Raw genomic sequence first — 19228 nt, 5'->3', positions numbered from 1 at the left:
TTGTGACCCCCTGGACCAATCAGACTCCAGGCCCTCCTCTCTTCCACTGCCTCCCGCAGTTTGGTCAAACTCACGCTGGTAGCCTCGAAAACACTGTCCAACCATTCAGCAAATATGATGTCCAACACTGAACAGTGATTCTGGATATTTCGAATGAATGTATACAAATGAAAATATCAAATGTTGTGGAACAGTGCTCATGTAATAATGTAGTCACATAAGATGGGTTTATGAAGCAATTCTATATCCTCCCACCACGCTGACAAAGAATTCTACGCAACAGTACAGTGGTACCTTGGGTTACATACGCTTCAGGTTACAGACTCTGTGAACCCAGAAATAACCTCGGGTTAAGAACTTTGCTTCAGGATGAGAACAGAAATTGTTCTCCGGCAGTGCGGCAGCAGCAGGAGGCCCCATTAGCTAAAGTGGTGCTTCAGGTTAAGAACAGTTTCAGGTTAAGAACGGACCTCCGGAACGAATTAAGTATGTAACCAGAGGTATCACTGTAGTCAATATCCGGTATTACTCTTCAGTGTTGGACATTTGCTGAATACACAAAGCTTCACAACTTGTCTTTCATCGTACAAAGTCTGGTACCTCACTCATTTAAAGATTTTCAGAGACTTTTAGACTAAAGATTTCATTTTGTACTTTTATGGTTTGAAGGGATTCTCTAAAGATTGTCTATTGCGTATGTACATGGCCATCGTGTTGCCTAGACATTGCTGACGTTCTCTTTGCAACACAGGGCTTTGTTTGGTTTCAAATTCACATTGTGGCACTTTGCCCCCTCAGGTCCCGGGTTCGAGAGGCGATCAAGCCAGGCAAGTATGGCTACGGGAAGCTGCCGTTCGCCTTGCCCCTCCACACAGACTTGGCCGAGGGGACCCAGCCCCGATTCAAGAGGCACCATGGGGGCAGAGGCGGGGAGCCCCTGTCCCCGCCTCCCCCTCCTCCTCCCCCACCTTCGAAAAAACAGAGGCGTAAAGCTGTCCGCTCTTCCTCCCGCGAGGAAGAGGAGCAGGAGGAAACTGGCCATGAGAAGGGGCCCCTGAGCTCCAGGGCCGAACCCAGGACCCCCCTGAAGCCAAAACAGCCTCTGCTGGCGGACGCTGCTGCCCAGCCCCACAAACAGGCTGGTGAGGGGGTGAAGAGCCATTTGGGGCACGGCCACTCAGAGGGTCATGGGCATGTGGCAAACAGAGGGGGCACGGCGGACACAGAGCAGCCCACAGAACCGGGTACGGCCACGCCGCAGAAGAGCGAATCTTCGGGGGAAGCAGAGCATCGTGGGAAGACAGCAGCAAGCTCTCCAGGGTCGCACGACAAGGCTCATCAGCCAGGGGACGCCACAGCACCTTCGGGGAACCAGCATCTCCCAGAATCCTCTGCAAGGTCCCACGAGAAGCATCTCCCAGAATCCTCTGCAAGTTCCCACAAGAAGCATCTCCCAGAATCCTCTGCAAGTTCCCACAAGAAGCATCTCCCAGAATCCTCTGCAAGTTCCCACGAGAAGCGTCTCCCAGAATCCTCTGCAAGTTCCCACGAGAAGCGTCTCCCAGAATCCTCTGCAAGTTCCCACGAGAAGCATCTCCCAGAATCCTCTGCAAGTCCCCACGAGACGCCTGAAGTGGCAGAGAGTTCCACGGGTGGCTCGATCCCCACGTCAGGCGGCGGCGGAGAGGGAGGCGGCCACCCCACAGTGGCCGTGACGCATTCCTCCTCCCAGGGGCCCTCCGTGGCAGGCAGCCCCCTTCCCCATCCGCAGGGGGAGCTGCGGCTGACCCACCATGTCCTCAGAAACAACGGCTCTGCTGCCAAGAGGAAGGGGCCCGGAGCGGGGAAGAGCCACCGGGCCACGCCAAAGCCGCCCCGCCGCCCGGAGAGCAGCTCCGTGGCCCAGCCTGATGGGGCGGGACACGCAAATCGACCGCCCCATGGGCAATCCCGGTCACGGAACCAGAGGCAGAACGAGCACCAGGCGGGCGGCCAGGGCAGACGGCCGTCGCACAGCCTCTTTGTGGACCAGCCCGTAGCTCCTGGTCCTGCGGAGCCGGACATTTGGCTACTGCACCGGGGCAACCCTGTTCAGTTCCACACCAGGGGGCAGCCGGGAGGAGTGCGCCCGGGTGGGGAAGTGCCGCAGTGGAACCTCTACTATCCTGGCACCGAGATCTTCCACTGCGAAGGAGAGAGCAAGCAATTCAAGGCTTGCAGGCAAGAGGTAAGAGATTGGGGTGGGTTTTTTCCCGCCCTATAGCAGGGGCTCCCAAATTGTGGTTCCACCAGTGCTTCATTTTAATGTCTTTTTAATCTTTGTTGGAGACGCGGGTGGCGCTGTGGGTTAAACCACAGAGCATAGGACTTGCCGATTAGAAGGTCGGCGGTTCGAATCCCCGCGACGGGGTGAGCTCCCATTGCTCAGTCCCTGCTCCTGCAAACCTAGCAGTTCGAAAGCATGTCAAAGTGCAAGTAGATAAATAGGTACCACTCAGGCGGGAAGGTAAATGGCGTTTCTGTGTGCTGTTCTGGTTCGCCAGAAGCAGCTTAGTCCTGCTGGCCACATGACCCGGAAAAACTGTCTGCAGATAAACACCGGCTCCCTCGGCCAGTAAAGCGAGATGAGCGCCGCAGCCCCAGAGTTGCCCACGACTGGACCTAATGGTCAGGGGTCCCTTTACCTTTAATCTTTGTTGGAAGCCGCCCAGAGTGGCTGGAGAAACCCAGCCAGATGGGCGGGGTACAAATAAATTATTATTATTATTATTATTATTATTATTATTAGGGTGGCCTTTGACATGCCTGAAGAACAGGGCAGCAGTAGCTGTGAGCAGAGGCTGTGCCATACTTCTTTAAATTGTTTGGTCCACCCAGAAAGTTTGCAGCAATGGAACAGAAGCAACAGATGTAGGAGCTGTTTGAAAGGAGTGGAGAGGATCAACAGCGTAGACAGGACTCGAGAATGAAAGGAGTTTAATTTTAATTCACGGGTGTATATTATTGCATTGTGCTTTGCTGTATTGCAGTTTGAATTCCTCGGACTTCAAATTGCGGTACAGTGAGACCTCAGTTTTCAAACGTAATCCACTCCGGAAGACCGTTCGAGTTCCAATACGTTCAAAAACCGAAAACTCAACACAGAAGCTTCAGTACGGAAGCTGCATTGCATGTTCGACTTCCGAGGCGTGTTTGAAAACCAAAGCATTAATACTACTACTACTACTACTAATAATAATAATAATAAAATTTATACCCTGCCCATCTGGCTGGGCTTCCCCAGCCACTCCTGGACGGCTTTCAACAAAATATTAAAATACAGTAGTGCATCAGACATTAAAAGCTTCCCTAAACAGGGCTGCCTTCAGATGTCTTCTAAAAGTCTGGTAGTTGTTCTCTTTGACATCTGGTGGGAGGGCGTTCCACGGGGCGGGTGCCACTACCGAGAAGGCCCTCTGCCTGGTTCCCTGTAGCTTTGCTTCTTGCAGTGAGGGAACCGCCAGAAGGCTCTTGGAGCTGGACCTCAGCGTCCAGGTAGAATGGTGGGGGTGGTTTACTTCTGGGTTTATGGCGTTAGAAAACCAAAATGCTCGTCGACGTTCGGAAACCGAGGTACCACTGTAAACAAAAGTACGATATCCAGGAAGCAATAAAAATGCAACCCAAAATTGCACAGCATCTAGCGCAGCGCATTGCGATCGGTACAAGAGGCAGGGATGGGAAATCATTATGTGGTCTGCCAAGACTCGTTTTATCATTCTTACAGTCTGGTGGTGTGCCCAAAAAATTAGCAGAATGGACCGGAAGTGGCAGGGTTGAAGAGACACTTGAAAGGAGTGGAGGGGGTTAGCAGCAAAGTTATCGGGAGTCTAGAATTAAGGAGTTTAAATTCAACGAATAGATATTCCTCCTATTGCATTTTACTCTGTTAGTTGTGTTTTACTGCAAAACAGCCCTGATTCAGCTAATTGGGCTCCTTACATCCCAAGTTCAGAAGCTGGTGCTCAAACTGTTGTTTATTTGCTGATGAAGAGGACCTACCCAGCACACATTTAAAGCACGCTTTCCACCCCAAAGAACCCTGGGAACTGTAGTTCGCAAAGGGTGCTGGAGATTGCAGCTCTGGGGGGAACTACAGTTCCTGGTATTTTTTAGGGAGGGTGTTTGAAATGTATGGGGTGTACGTACGCAGCCCAAGACACTCAGAAACGTACGGTGCAGTCTCCTGTTTTTTACTTGTCTTGTAAACAAAGAGTTTTCAAACAGTGATGGGAAACAGACCTCTTTGTTCAGAGACATGGCTCTGGCGAATTCTTAGGGACTAGAGCCATGGGCGTTTTGCGTGGCTGCTTCCAAGCTTTTCTGTTTGGCCCGTTGGGACCAGACAAACAGCTGCCTTCAAGTTGGGGGGGATTATTTGTGGAAGAGGAAGGTTGTCCGTGAATAAGTACAACTTGGAATTAAACACACTTGGGCCCTTTCCTCTTTAACTGCTGGATCCAACTCCTAACTTTGAGCCATTCTGGAAGGCCTAGTGGTTAGAGCAAGGAGTGTGTGTGTGTCTGTGTGTGGTGATCTTTCAGAGATGACCTTTGGCTGGAGGCAAGCGATTATTTTTTTAAGAGATCCAGAGGGGCATCATTTGCTAGATTTTTCTCATTTTCTTTTCAGCTGCTCTTGACTCCGGTCAAATAGATCCAGCAGGTTTTGGAATCTACGCAAAAGCCTACACAACCTGTTTATCCACACACACAGCAACCCCCCCTTTTAAACCACTTTTAATGCACTGGGAGGAGGCAGAAAGGAAATGTTTCTCCCCAATCCTATATGACCGCTCTGGACGTCCAGCTTCTCTGTAGATAATGCTTCTATTGTTACCGGCCCTTTGAAGTGAGCAGGGAATAAACTCGTGATTGAATTTCCTGCTTAATTTCCCAAACCTCCTTTATCGTTAGTATGAGGGCAGCGTTTTTGTGCTTTTTACGATGGGTGGCAAACCAAACACCAAAAACATCCACGTTTTCAAAGACTGTTCGGACAACAGCCATTAATGAATTTGCTCTTAGAACAGGTTCTTACGATGCATTGACCTGATAAAACCGGTTTCAAGGGTCTTAATTTCCTTTCTCCCCTCCCGACAATAATCAGAGCAGCCTTGCGGCTTGGAGGATGCGAGTTCGAATCCCTACTTTGATCGCGAAGCTTATTGCATGCCCTGGGGCCTGCTTTCCTCTGTTTCTTTCTCTCTTTGACTTACCCTGCAAGGTTGTTACATGGATGAAAGAAGGTCTCATTTTGTGTGTGTCCCTCAGAGGCTAAAATCCAACCCATTTCTACTCAGAGGAGACCCACTGGAATCAATGGGCCTGGGTTAGCCATGTCCATTAATTTTAATGGGTCTACACTGAGTAACGTGGGATACAGTGCAATGTAAGGGCTGCACACAAATGTGTCAAATTACATCCTTTCTCCAAATTGGGAAGTAAGAAATTTTGCTATATTGGAAGTTCATCTTTTTAAAATCCAGGGATGATCGATCTCTCTCTCTCTCTCTCTCTCTCTCTCTCTCTCTCTCTCTCTCTCTCTCTGTCCACCTGGCCTTTCCCCTTTTCCTTCCGCAGCCGTGCCCGCCCGATCGACCTGATCCTCGGGCCGTCCAGTGTGCGGCATACAACAACCAGGAGTTCATGGGACGCCTGTACCAGTGGGAGCCCTTCACGGACGGTAAGAGTCCCCCCTCTCCAAATTTTAAGGTTGTCCCAAACCTGTTTTCCAATCGGGAGTGACTGCCCCAGCTGTCGGTCTGCTGCCTTTGACAGCTGCCCAGCTGGCCGTACATCTTGTGGCAGGGAGTTCCGCAGTTGACCCGCAGTGCATGAAGACATGCTTCCAGCTGCTCGATGCTTTGTTGCTATGGTTTGCATGGTCCAGAGAAGGCAAGGCAGGAGCAAAAAGCTGGCTGTGTTGTGTTGTGTTGTGTTGTGTTGTGTTGTGTTGTGTTGGTGCTGACCTTTAAAGCCCTTAAACGGCCTCGGTCCAGTAGACCTGAAGGAGCGTCTCCACCCCCATCGTTCAGCCCAGACACTGAGGACCAGTGCTGAGGGCCTCCTGGTGGTTCCCTCATTGCGAGAAGCAAAGCTACAGGGAACCAGGCAGAGGGCCTTCTCGGTAGTGGCACCGCCCTGTGAAACGCCCTCCCATCAGATCTCAAGGAAATAAGCAGCTATTTTTAAAAGACATCTGAAGGCAGCCCTGTTTAGGGAAGTTTTTAATATTTAATGCTGTATTGTTTTTAACACTCGATTGGGAGCTGCCCAGAGTGGCTGGGGAAACTCAGCCAGGTGGGTGGGGTATAAATTATTATTATTATTATTATTATTATTATTATTATGCAATCTCAATATGAATGATGAAAAGAAAAAAAGCAGATTGGCCTCGTCTCGTCTTCTACATCACTTCTGATTCTTACCAGTCAGGGGAAAGGATCAGGAGATGGACAGAGCCCTTGCCTCGACTTTCCCCACCGAAATGAGCTGTGTAACAGTCTTGCATTGTAACCGGGGGAAGATTATTTGTGGTGCAGGAGAGAGAAAACCCCAGAAACAATTTCAATGATTTTTTTGGTCATCTTGTAAGTCCCGCTTCTGAGATATTCTGTGTCCAGGGCAGCTGTTTACCAGCTCCATCTGGTATGCAGGCTGAGAGCCTACCTGCCCGGAGACTGTCTTGCCAGAGTGGTGCATGCTCTGGTTATCTCCACTTGGATTACTGCAATGCGCTCTACGTGGGGCTTCCTTTGAAGGTGACCTGGAAACTGCAATTAATCCAGAATGTGGCAGCTTGACTGGGGACTGGGAGCGGCTGCTGAGACCACATAACACTGGTCTTGAGAGACCTACATTGGCTCCCACTACGTTTCCGAGCACAATTCAAAATGTTGGTGCTGACCTTTAAATCCCTAAATGGCCTCGGTCCAGTAGACCTGAAGGAGCGTCTCCACCCCCATCGTTCTACCCGGACACTGAGGTCCAGTTCCGAGGGCCTTCTGGCGGTTCCCTCACTGCAGAAGCCAAGTTGCAGGGAACCAGGCAGAGGGCCTTCTCGGTAGTGGCACCCGCCCTGTGAAACACCCTCCCACCGGATGTCAAAGAGAACAACAACTACCAAACTTTTAGAAGACATCTGAAGGCAGCCCTGTTTAGGAAAGCTTTGAATGTTTAATAGGTTATTGTATTTTAGTGTTTTGTTGGAAGCCGCCCAGAGTGGCTGGGGAAACCCAGCCAGATGGGTGGGGTATAAATAAGAAATTATTATTATTATTATATTGGCCAGGCTTAGATCCAGCATCCGATGTCCCCGGATCAGACACACTGTACCCTTTCGCATGTGCCTTTGCGGCCTTGAGGACTAGCGGCTTGCTCTCTCTCTCTTTTTTTTTTTAAAATGATATTTATTAAAGTTTTACAAACAAAAGAAAATTACAGACTAAGAAAATAAAAATAAAAATAAAAAATACATGAAAAATAAAAAAACAGTTAAAAACAGATCAATCTTTTCGTGTCTTATATTTCATTTACTTGTTTCCTGACCTCCTCACACCTCCCTTTTTTGCATTCCAGTTCACATGGTTAATTCAGCAAATCCTTTCCCTCTTTGTTTTTATCTTAATTCTATATCTTAACATATTACAGCTTCGTATTTTCATCTGATTATCAATCCATTTTTACATATTCTTTTTAACCTTGTTGCTAAAGCCGTTTCATTTCAATCCAACATCATTTTAACATTCATTAATTTTACAATGTTTCTGCAAATAGTCTTTAAATTTCTTCCAATCTTCTTCCACCGACTCTTCTCCCTGGTCTCGGATTCTGCCAGTCATTTCTGCCAGTTCCATATAGTCTATCACTTTCATCTGCCATTCTTCCAAGGTGGGTGGATCTTGTGTCTTCCAATACTTTGCGATGAGAATTCTTGCTGCTGTTGTGGCGTACATAAAGAAAGTTCTATCCTTCTTTGGCACCAATTGGCCGACCATGCCCAGGAGAAAGGCCTCTGGTTTCTTCAGAAAGGTATATTTAAATACCTTTTTCAATTCGTTATAGATCATCTCCCAGAAAGCCTTAAGAGGACTAGCGGCTTGCTCTCAAAGCAGAAACAGCTTCTTTGAGAAGCTGAGTTGCTGTGTTGTTGCACAGATGGGTACCCCACACCTTTTAGCATATGACGGGGGCCTTTTCTCTCTGGGGTTTTGGCTTCCCCTCCTGAGCGGACAGCTGGCCTTTGCCTTCTCCAGCTCACTACGGCCGGCAGATCTTGGCTCTCCAGTCTTGGCTCTCCAGTTGGGTGGGATGCCAGACATCTCTGGCAATCTAGAAGCGCGATCTCGAAGGTTTATACGCTGCCCGCCTGTGACTTTTCTCCCCGCCTGACCTCTGCAAACAGCAGCTGAGCTCTCCAGCAATCTCAGGGAGGGAGCTGGGGGGGGGGGTTAGGGAGTGTTTCTTCCCCTCTTTCTCAGCCCCCCCCCCTATTATTTTAATGAACAATTTATACCAGCATGGGGCCAGTGGGTATTTGTCACTTACATAAGCAGATTTGGAGAGGTCACTGCAAGGACGGCGCGGCTTAGGGAAAAGAAGCTCAGGCGATGCCAGGCTTGGGAGCAGCCAAGCTTGCAACTCCTTGAGGACTAAGAATTATTATTATTATTATTATTATTATTAAAAGGCCACACTCTTTCCATTCTGCCCAGAAGGGTCTCCCGGGTTTCCAGACCCGTTTTCTGCAAAACCCTCCCGCTTAAGCTGCGTTCCTTGTGGGCCTGCGGAACTCCTTGCCACAGGACACTGCTAAGGCCGGGTGCTGCCGTTTTCCTGGATCGCTGCAGAGGAAGCTTCACCGGTGGGATTTCTGCCTTTTGGGGAAGGTGTGCCGGAACCAGTTTGGAAAGTGAGACGGGCGGGGAAGGGGACAGCAAACAGCCACCCCCTCATTTCCCACGTGTGTCATTTTTTGAGCTGATCTCATTGGTGGCCCGGGGCCAAAATCTGTATTTATGCTGGGAGATTTAAGGCCTCTCTTCTGGCTTGGAACGGAGTGTGTTTGTGTGTGTGTGTGAGTGAGTGAGAGAAAGAAAGAAAGAAATTTAATTATTGCCAAGGATTATATACGATATCTTATCTCTTCCACCCATCGCACCCATGAATCTGCTTTATCCCTGGGGTCTTCGCCCTCCAACCGTGCCCCAAACATTTGTGGGCGATTTGTGGCGTGGGCAGAATGCCAGCGCCCTCTGCTGGCCAGCTGTGGAGAAGACGGCCGCTGTGTCCGTTTCCCTTTTTCCAAAAATACGCAACTTGTCAGATCAAAGTACATATTGTGATTTTGTTTTGGTTTTTTGCAGCAAACAGCTCTCACCCAGCTTGAGGGAACACAGTTCTCTGCCCCTTCCCTCACGTCCTCCTCCTCCTGGGAGGAGAGCGTCAGAAAAGGGAGCACTCTTGACATGCTCAGAGTCACACTTCTGAGAAGGCTGATCCTGGAATGGGCATCTGTCTGTCTCCAAAGACCCCTCTGCTTTTAATGTCTTCAGGAAGAGTCTTAATCTTAGCCGTGGCATCTGCTTTCTTACGAAACAAGATAACTCTGGAGCATGCGCAGAGTGCGTTTCCCTCTCCCTAGTTAGCTACACTATGGGACGCAGTGATGCTCTGAGTCCAGCTTGAGGTTATGGCCTCCAGTCCAATGTGTGACCCCCAAGATCATCAGTATTAGCCTTTTGGTTCTGGGATTCATAGAATTGCAGCCTTTGAAGGGACCTAAAGGGTCATCCAGCCTGACCCCCGGCATAATCTCTGAGACTCTGGCATAATCCGAGCCCTTTATCTTTCTGACTATGCTTTGGGCAGGGGCTCCTTCAGTCTCGGTTAGAAAGAGATGGTATAAAGCTGCACAGCTCGTTTTCCAGGCAAGGCAAATGGCATCTGAGCATGTACAGAGTGCATTTGATTGCAATCTCCTCTCACATGCTGTCAGTAGGTCTTTCTGGGCCTCCAAACCTCTCTCTCTCTCTGTCTTTCAAAAGAGAGCCATTGCCTCTTTGCCTGCAGCCTGAAACTAAATCCCATGCAAGCTTCCAATGAGCTTAAATATTCTTAAATAAACAAGGGGGGAGTCTCCAGACAGAGCCGTCTCGACCTCCTTCCTCCCCTCTGCCGGCCTTCTTTGTTGATGTCCAGAGCCAATATTTATGTTTTTAAGCACTTCGGGACGGGGCAGAGCTGGCGGCGGCGATGGGGGAGACTTTGCACAAAAAGGCGCTTTGTTCTTCACTTCCTTGGTTCGGCACAGCCCTGGCCGGCCGGGACAGAGGTCTTCATGCTAAAGCAAGGGAAGCCAGGAGGGGGCGCAATTGAGCCCTCACTTGCCACCCAGGCCTTCGCTTGCCATTGTGGCCCTCGCTTGCCAGCCTGGCCCGGCAACTTCTTTTTAAAAATGAAACCTGGACAATGTGAAAAACTTCTTGTTGTTTAGTTGTTTAGTCATTTAGTCGTGTCCGACTCTTCGTGACCCCCTAGACCAGACCACGCCAGGCACTCCTGTCTTCCACTGAATCCCGCAGTTTGGTCAAACTCATGTTGGTCGCTTCGAGAACACTGTCGCACCATCTCGTCCTCTGTCGTCCCCTTCTCCTTGTGCCCTCCATCTTTCCCAACATCAGGGTCTTTTCCAGGGAGTCTTCTCTTCTCATGAGGTGGCCAAAGTATTGGAGCCTCAGCTTCAGGATCTGTCCTTCCAGTGAGCACTCAGGGCTGATTTCCTTCAGAATGGATAAGTTTGATCTTCTTGCAGTCCATGGGACTCTCAAGAGTCTCCTCCAGCACCAGAATTCGAAAGCATCAATTCTTCGGCGATAAGCCTTCTTTATGGTCCAGCTCACTTCTATACATCACTACTGGGAAAACCAGAGCTTTTACTATATGGACCTTTGTTGGCAAGGTGATGTCTCTGCTTTTTTAGATGCTGTCTAGGTATGTCATTGCTTTTCTCCCAAGCAGCAGGCGTCTTTTAATTTCGTGGCTGCTGTCACCATCTGCAGTGATCATGGAGCCCAAGAAAGTAAAATCTCTCACTGTGAAAAACTTATTGGCCAAAAAAAAAGTGGGAAGGTCGAGGAGGCAGCCTTGGGACTACATCCGGAAATTGGCTGTATGACAGAAGGAGGTTTTGCACCAAGTTCAAGGCGCTAGTCCTCATTTTTCATAGGAGGCACCTGCTAAAAGCTGTGTTGTTCCAGCAAAGCCTAAACAGGCACAGAGAACGATGAAATGTATTTCTTTCTTTTTAAAAAATAATCTTTATTAGTTTAAATTACACACATATCCAAAGAATTTACAATCTCATACTGCAAAAAGAAAATTAAAGAAAAAGCAATTAAAGAAAAGGAAAAGAAGAAAATATAGAAAAAAGAAAGAAGAAAAAGCAGATTTATGTGCATAAAAAACCTTAATCTTCCTGATTAATACTTAAATAAAAAAGACTTCTGACAAAACGAGTCTTCCAATTGTTCTCATTGTACTGTTCATACTGTCGTTTTTTCGCACAGTTTTATATTCTTTAATAGTAGACAGGAAATGTATTTCATTTTTTTAAAAAAAGATATTTATTAAAGTTTTACAAAAAGAAAGAAGTTACAGAAAAAAAAGAAAAAAGGGGGAAATAAAAAAGTACAAAAATACATAGAAAAAATACAAAATGCAGAAAAAGTAAATAGAAAACAATTAAAAACAACGGGAAATGTATTTCAATCAGGTTTTTAGCATATCATTGATTTCAACTGTATTTTGAAGTTTTAAAATGGTTGTTGTTAACTGTCTTGTGATTTCGTTGTATACCTTTTGTAAACCACTTGGAGGGTGCCTCCCCCCCTTATTCGAGTGGTATATAAATTTATGAAACAAACAAACAAATAAGTATGTCGCTCTCCTTAGGACGCATCTACATCGAGGGCTTTTGCAACAGATTCAATAGGGGTTCTCCTGTTACTATTTGGAAAACATGCAATTCTGCAAGCGGAGATTTTTAAAGATCTTGAACAGAGTATCTTTCACAGATCCCACCAACCAACGACTCAGCTATACAGCTGCAAATAAAATGTTTTAACTGTGTTTTAAGTGCAATATACAATTTGACACTAGGTGGTGATGGCGAGCCTTATGGAAAATTCAATGTATTTTTAAAAAGCATTTTCAGAATTTTTTTAATGTGGGTGTAGATTCCACCTAATGCTTACCAAGATTTGCAAGGCAGGATTGGTATTTAAAAAACCGGCCAGAGTTTGCAGAGCAGCTCTGACTCCTCGTTAATGTTTTGCCTCAGTCTCAAGATTCTAGTCCTCAGTGTGGGAGCTTCTAAACACCACCATCTCCCAACCCCTTTTGAATAATCCTTTCTTGCCCACAGTGTAGGGGATAGTCATGACAAACAAATCAATTTATTCCTTTGTTAAGAGCAGATGGGGCAAAAGCCTTTGTCTCTCTGTCAAGGCTTTGACTCGGGTTCAAGGTCCTAGAGACACAGCCTTGCAGAGGGTCCCCAAAACCCTAAAACTTTACTGCCCCCTCCTGAGGTCCGTTGGCTAATTTGCGCTTGCTTCCAGTACTTTCTACTTGCAAATTCTTCTCTGGTTACCTGGAAAGGAGCCCATGATCGCCCCAGGCGACTAAACATGAACTTGGTCCCCCCCCCCCCGATCCTACTGACCCCTCTCCTTCCCTCTCCTCCCATCATGCAGTTCGGGGGTCCCAGCGCTGCGAGCTGAACTGCCGCCCCATCGGCTACCGCTTCTACGTGCGACACACGGAGAAAGTGCAGGATGGGACCCCGTGTGAACCCTTCTCCCAGGACATCTGCGTGGCCGGCCAGTGCCTTGTGAGTTGCTCGCTCACTCGTTGTTGACTTGTTAACTTGGAATAGATCTGTTTTGTTTGCTTTTTAAAATATTAAATTTTATTTAACATAATTATTACAAAATACAAGCAAAATACATACAAATGCATACATACAATTTTTCTTCAGATAAGCACATACATATAAAAAAGAACAAAAAAGAGAAAAGGAAGAAAATAAAAAGAAAAAATAAGAAGAAAAATTGCAAAAAGAAGAAAAATTTCCTCCAAAATTCATTCCACAAATATCTCAACATTTAAACCTTCGTTGTTTGACTTCCATCGCATTACACTGCATTTCCTATACACATTTTAAGCAAAATTGCATCTGTTACTCTGTATTTTTCCCATAAAAATATTCTAATCAATAAGTTTTCTAAATTTTTCATAAGTCTATTCTAAACACAACCAACACCTTACACTTTCATCACTTAAACATTTCCATTTTTCCTGGATTATATTTTTTGGTTTTTGTCTTATCAAATCGGTTAGCTTTGCTAATTCCAAGGGAAGGGACCTGGTTTTTTTAAGGAGGAGGAGGAGGTGGGAGCACCTGAGAGGGAGGAGAAAATATATTTCTGGGCTGCAGGGGAATGAAGGAGGCATCAGAGAACATCTGGAGAACCAGATGTTGCCCTCTGTATGAAAGGGGAGACCCCTTCTCCTCGCTCAAACACTTTGGCTCATCTCTTGACCTCGTTTCTCCTCTTTTCCCGTGGCCTCGCCAGACCCCCGGTTGCGACGGGGTCCTGGGTTCGAATCGCACGTTGGACAGCTGCGGGGTTTGCGGCGGGGACCACACCACCTGCAAGCTGGTCGTGGGGAATTTCAGTGACACAGACGTCCCCATTGGGTACCATCGCATCCTGGAGATCCCGGCAGGTGCCACCCGAATCCAGGTTAAGGAGATGACCCGCAGCCCTAACTACCTGGGTATGTGTTTATGCCGTTTAGTGGGGGGGTGGGGTTGTAGTTTGTTTAATTCAGTGGGTTTATGAATCCGCTTCTTGAAGATGTTCTCCGTGCACGCACATAGAAATTCAACATTTGCTTTTTTTTTTTTTTTAGATTTTTATTGATACAACAAGAAAAAAGAAAAAAACCCCACAAATACCAAATTACACAAAGAATAACCATAGACACATAATTTTCTTAGAAAACAATAAAACATATATTGGTCTTAACAGTAAAGACCCAACCTCCCGTCTATTCTATATTTCAATTTCATATTACTTATTGCCAATACACCCTTTTATCATAACTAAACTTATTCTTAATAAATCTAACTATTACTGAAGTTCCTCGAATACTGCAACAGAATTTAAACTACTATATTTATTTTTCAGATATTCTTTGAAAACCTTCCATTTAGAAACAAATTCCTGTTTTGATTTATTCTTTATTTTTCCTGATAGACCATCTAATTCGGCATATTCTGTCAGCTTTTCGATCCAATCTTGTATAGAGGGGATTTCATTACTCTTCCATTTTGCTGCAATCAAAACTCTTGCTGCCACCGTCGCATATAAAAAGATACCCTTCCCCTTTTGTGGAATATTCAAATCTCTTATTCCCAGGAGGTAGGCCTCTGGTTTTTTATTGGAAAATAAAAAACCAGAAATTCAAAATTTGGACAAGCAGAGCCTCTTACCAGCGCAGACAATTGGGCCATCTAGCGCAGTATAGCCTACACTGACTGGCAGAGGCTCTGCAGGGTATCATAAAGGGGGACTTTCCCATCTGGAGAGGTTGAGCCCAGGGACCTTTTGCCTGAGGAGATTTCACCCCTCCCATACCCAAGAATCTCCTGACCATCTCCTGAGGTCTTTGCTGACTCTACAGAGAGGAGGAGCAATGTATTGCTCTCTACTTAATTAGTCAAGTGAGTGAATCTCTGTGTGTGTGAGAGAGAGAGTCAGTCAGTGAGCCGGAGAGAGAGTGCAAGAGATTATCTAGAGATAAGATTGCTGCTAAGAGCAGCTGCAGGCACTCAGAGTGTAGCATTGATTTATGCTCAATATAGTATTTAGCTCTGTATATAGTTTGTATAATAGTTGTAGTTGTAGAATAAAAGAAGATATTTTACAGAGCTGCTCTCCGAGTGGTTTATACTCTGCAAGACTCTGCAAAACGCTGCTGCGCAACGACTGCACTATTGAGACAGTAAATCCGGTGCTCTCAGCTCCAAGCTGTGAGTCCACAGCACTGTCACCTGTTCCTGTGCAAAGGAGGTCTCTGGCAGTGCGTCCCAGCTCGCCTGGCCCAGTCGGGGCTGTAGTGCATGAGTCCAGTTGGTACACTGGCTCAAGGGCGATGCTGACATTGCCTGCAAAGTGTGTGCCCTGCCATTGAGCTGCGAATCTTCCCGTAAAAATAAAGTAAGATTCTAGTCCTCATTGTCTTAATAAAGGGCTGATTTCACTGGGAACAGCTCAAGCCACCATGTTACAAAGCTTGATGTTGGAACCGCCCAGTCAGATGGGCGGGGGGAGATTAATAAATTGTCATCATCATCATCATTATCATCATCCAAGATAGAAGCCCCTCTACTCCTTAATGTGCTGGCTTAGGCCCCTCGTATTTACGGGACCGCCTCTCCTGGTATGCCCCGCAGAGGACCTTAAGGTCCATGAATAACCATAGTTTAGAGGTCCCGGGTCCTAAGGAAGTCAGACTATCCTTCACCAAGGTCGGGGCCTTTTCAGTGATGGCCCCGACCTGGTGGAATGCTCTGCCCCAGGAAACCAGGGCCCTGCAGGATTTAACCTCCTTCCGTCGGGCCTGTAAGACAGAGCTATTTTGCCTGGCCTTTAATTTGAATTCAGCCTGATCTTTTATTTCCCTTCTCTTCCCTCCCCGTCCCCTTTTATGCTCTGAGACCCCACAGCTAATTCTCCCCTGGCCTCCTCGCTGGCCCAAGTAGGACCAATTCAGCCAGCTAACCCTGGGGATTATCTAATTGATTTTTGAATTTTATTGTCATTCATGTTTTTATACTATATTTTATGCTGCTTTTATAATTAAGTGTTTTAAAGTGTTTTAAATTTGTTGTTAGCTGCCCTGAGCCCAGTTTTTGAACTGGGAAGGGCGGGGTGTAAATAAAAAAATTATTCTTGTTGTTATTAATGCCAGATCTATGGGCAGGGAGAGGGCAGGCAGGCAGGCTGCGTTTCTTTGTGGCGACCCAAGTGCACTCTGTATGGGCTCAGAGGCATTCCGCCCTTCCTTCAGAGGTGGCTCCAGGGTGGGGGCCTTGGTTCCCTGAATTACGCCGCCCTCCTTCTCATCTCATGACTCTGTTACAGGTGCCACAAAATACTCGCCCTGCGTTTGTAAGAAACTGATTTTTTTAGCGTGGAAGTGCCCGCACTTCGAAATTCCCTGGCGATTGACACCAGGCGGGTGCCTTCCCCGTCCTCTTTGCGGAACCTGCTAAAAAAAAATTTTTTTTGTTATAGGCAATGTGTAGAATGTTGACGAGCATTTTAACCTCGTCGCTGAGTTTGATTTGAGTGTTCCGTTCCTTTGACATGTTTTGGGATGCGGGTGGCGCTGTGGGTTAAACGACAGAGCCTAGGACTTGCCGATCAGAAGGTCGGCGATTCAAATCCCCGCGACGGGGTGAGCTCCCGTTGCTCGGTCCCTGCTCCTGCCAATCTAGCAGTTCGAAAGCACGTCAAAGTGCAAGTAGATAAATAGGTACCACTCCGGAGGGAAGGTAAATGGCGTTTCCGTGCGCTCCTCTGGTTCGCCAGAAGCGGCTTAGTCCTGCTGGCCACATGACCCGGAAGCCGTACGCCAGCTCCCTCGGCCAGTAAAGCGAGATGAGCGCCGCAACCCAGAGTCGGCCACAACTGGACCTAATGGTCAGGGGTCCCTTTACCTTTACCTTGACCTGTTTTGACTGATAATCTTGTAAACCCAATTGAGGGGTTGTCTTTTTGAAAAGCAAGCTGCACTTGGAATGAGGGAATAAAAATAAAAATTGCAAAATTGTACGGGGAATTAAAAAAAATTGGAAGGAGGTAATATAATGTAGGTAAAAATCCCGAAATTAATAAAGAGGGGGGAAATAATAAAAATAAAAATTGCAATGGCGGTGGATGGGGGCCACAGAGTGAGGGGAAGAGGGACTTAGAACCAGCTGTAGCTTCATGTTGCTGTTGACTCTCTTTCTCTCTCTCCCCCCCCCCCCCATCCCTGTGCCCCCAAATCTCTCAGCCCTTCGGAGCCACAGTGGCAAATCCATCATCAACGGGAACTGGGCGGTGAACCCGCCAGGGCGCTATGAGGCAGCTGGCACCGTCTTTGTGTACAGCCGCCCAGGAAGCGACCGGAGGGAGGGCGAGTCCCTGACCGCAGAGGGTCCCACGACAGAACCTATAGATGTGTATGTGAGTACGCAGTGGGGTGGGTTGGGGTCTCAGGGAGAGGAGAGTTTGAATCGGGTGCTGCTTGGACATCTGTGGCTCACCCCGAATGCAGATCTCTGCCTCTTTTCTCAAGGGGCAGGCGGGGCTCCGCTTTCCTTGATTCACTTTAAAAACCCAAGTTCCTAGTCCTCAGGACTTTCAGATTTCCCTTGGTTTTGTTTTATGCTGGTTTTAACAGGCGTGTGAATTTATTTATTGTCGCAAGTGGCTTTGAGTTACTTTTGTTATTAAAAAAAAAGCAGCAACTGATAAGTTTAAGAAATAATCATTGATCCTTACAGTTTCTGTTATGTAGTCATACCTCGGGTTACAGCCACTTCAGGTTTCGTTTTTTTGGGTTTCGTTTTTTGGGGTTGCGTTTTTTTGGTGGTCACGCATGCGCAGAAGCGCTAAATTGAACTTTGTGCATGCGCAGACACGCTGAATCGCAACCCGCACGTGCGCAGACACATTGCTGCAGGTTGCGAACTCTGCAGGTTGCGAACATGCATCCCGCATGGATCACGTTCGCCACCTGAGCGTCCACTGTATTAAGCTTGGATCCTAGAACAATAGGCAAGTAGGATCCTAGAATGCAACAACTGATTGGCCTGCAGGTAAAGACCAATCAGGCTCCAGGAGGGAAGCAGGATCAGCCAATCAGACGGGACTCATTGTGTAAATAATGTATATAAAAGCCTGAGGTTTGGGGGGGACAATTCATTCACTGTTTTACAAGCTGCAATAAAGAGCATGAAATCACTACGGGACTCCGAGTATATTTCGGCTTCCATTTCCAGGTTGGAAAATTGTGGTTTGCAAAGTCATAAGGCAATCCAAGAATTAGAAGTACAGTATGACCACAGATAGGAGCAGAGCTTCTGTTGAATGCACCTTGGCTTTCCAAAATGCCTGAGTCTATAGAGATGCAAATACAGTGGTACCTCAGGTTACATACGCTTCAGGTTACAGACTCCGCTAACCCAGAAATAGTGCTTCAGGTTAAGAACTTTGCTTCAGGATGAGGACAGAAATCGGGCTCTGGCAGCGCGGCAGCAGCAGGAGGCCCTATTAGCCAAAGTGGTGCTTCAGGTTAAGAACAGTTTCAGGTTAAGTACGGACCTCCGGAACAAATTAAGTACTATACCTGAGGTACCACTGTATAGGCAAATGAAATGTGTGTAGTTTGAAGAAATTCCTTTTCTTTGGGTTATTTGGGTTAAGAGTATCTGGGGAAGGGAATCAGAAATTAGTCGTGGGAGGGGCCTGTCCGTATTTGGGTGGGAGGGGCCTCCAAGACAGGATTTCTCTTTTCCCTTCTCCACCTAACGAGCTAAGTAGAGCCCCCAGGTCCAGACAGAGTCTACCTCTCCATCATCGGATTCTGAGGACAAACAACAGGGGCTTCGTGGAGGTGTTTTCTTCTGACCCAGCAGGACTTTTCTCTGATGTTCACACTGGGAAAGGGATCCCAAGGCTCTGTTTCTGTCCCCCCCCCCAAAAAAAAGAGGGAGGGAACTGTTAACTCCCAACGGGGAAGAAGACTTAAGGCGCTCATTTTACGTTGCCCCCCTTCCTCCCATGCCCTGCTTTAATTCCTTTTCTGCTGCTTCCCACAGATGATCTTCCAGCAAGACAATCCTGGTGTCTCTTACCAGTTCTTCCTGGCCTCTGTGCAGCCGGAGACCCCCACTCCTGACCTACGTAGCCCCCGGCAGGACTTTGGTGAGCAAACCACCCCCTCCCCTCATGTGGCAGGCAAAAAAACCCAAACCCCTGTGTTTGCTTCTTTCCTCCTCCATCCCAGTCCGTTTTCCTTCGGTGCCATGCCTGTTCTAGGTGGTAAACCTGTGTTTTCCTCCTCCA

General features: G+C 47.3%; 1 protein-coding gene across 3 annotated transcripts in view; it reads left to right on the top strand.

Moving 5' to 3' along the window:
- ADAMTSL4 (ADAMTS like 4) overlaps nt 1-19228 on the top strand; it is a 99162-nt gene that overhangs the window by 62229 nt on the left and 17705 nt on the right. For all 3 annotated transcript variants that reach the window (XM_083715496.1, XM_083715497.1, XM_083715498.1), the window contains 6 exons: nt 799-2227; nt 5622-5724; nt 12797-12933; nt 13679-13883; nt 17172-17344; nt 18982-19087. In XM_083715496.1, coding sequence (XP_083571622.1) covers nt 799-2227; nt 5622-5724; nt 12797-12933; nt 13679-13883; nt 17172-17344; nt 18982-19087 — 2153 coding nt within the window. The remainder of the gene's footprint in view (nt 1-798; nt 2228-5621; nt 5725-12796; nt 12934-13678; nt 13884-17171; nt 17345-18981; nt 19088-19228) is intronic.

The sequence above is a fragment of the Podarcis gaigeae genome (genome assembly GCF_964106915.1).
Source record: "Podarcis gaigeae genome assembly, chromosome: 16".
NCBI lineage: Eukaryota > Metazoa > Chordata > Lepidosauria > Squamata > Lacertidae > Podarcis > Podarcis gaigeae.
Note: the sequence above shows the minus strand (reverse complement) of the source record. Positions and strands in the feature narration are given on the sequence as shown.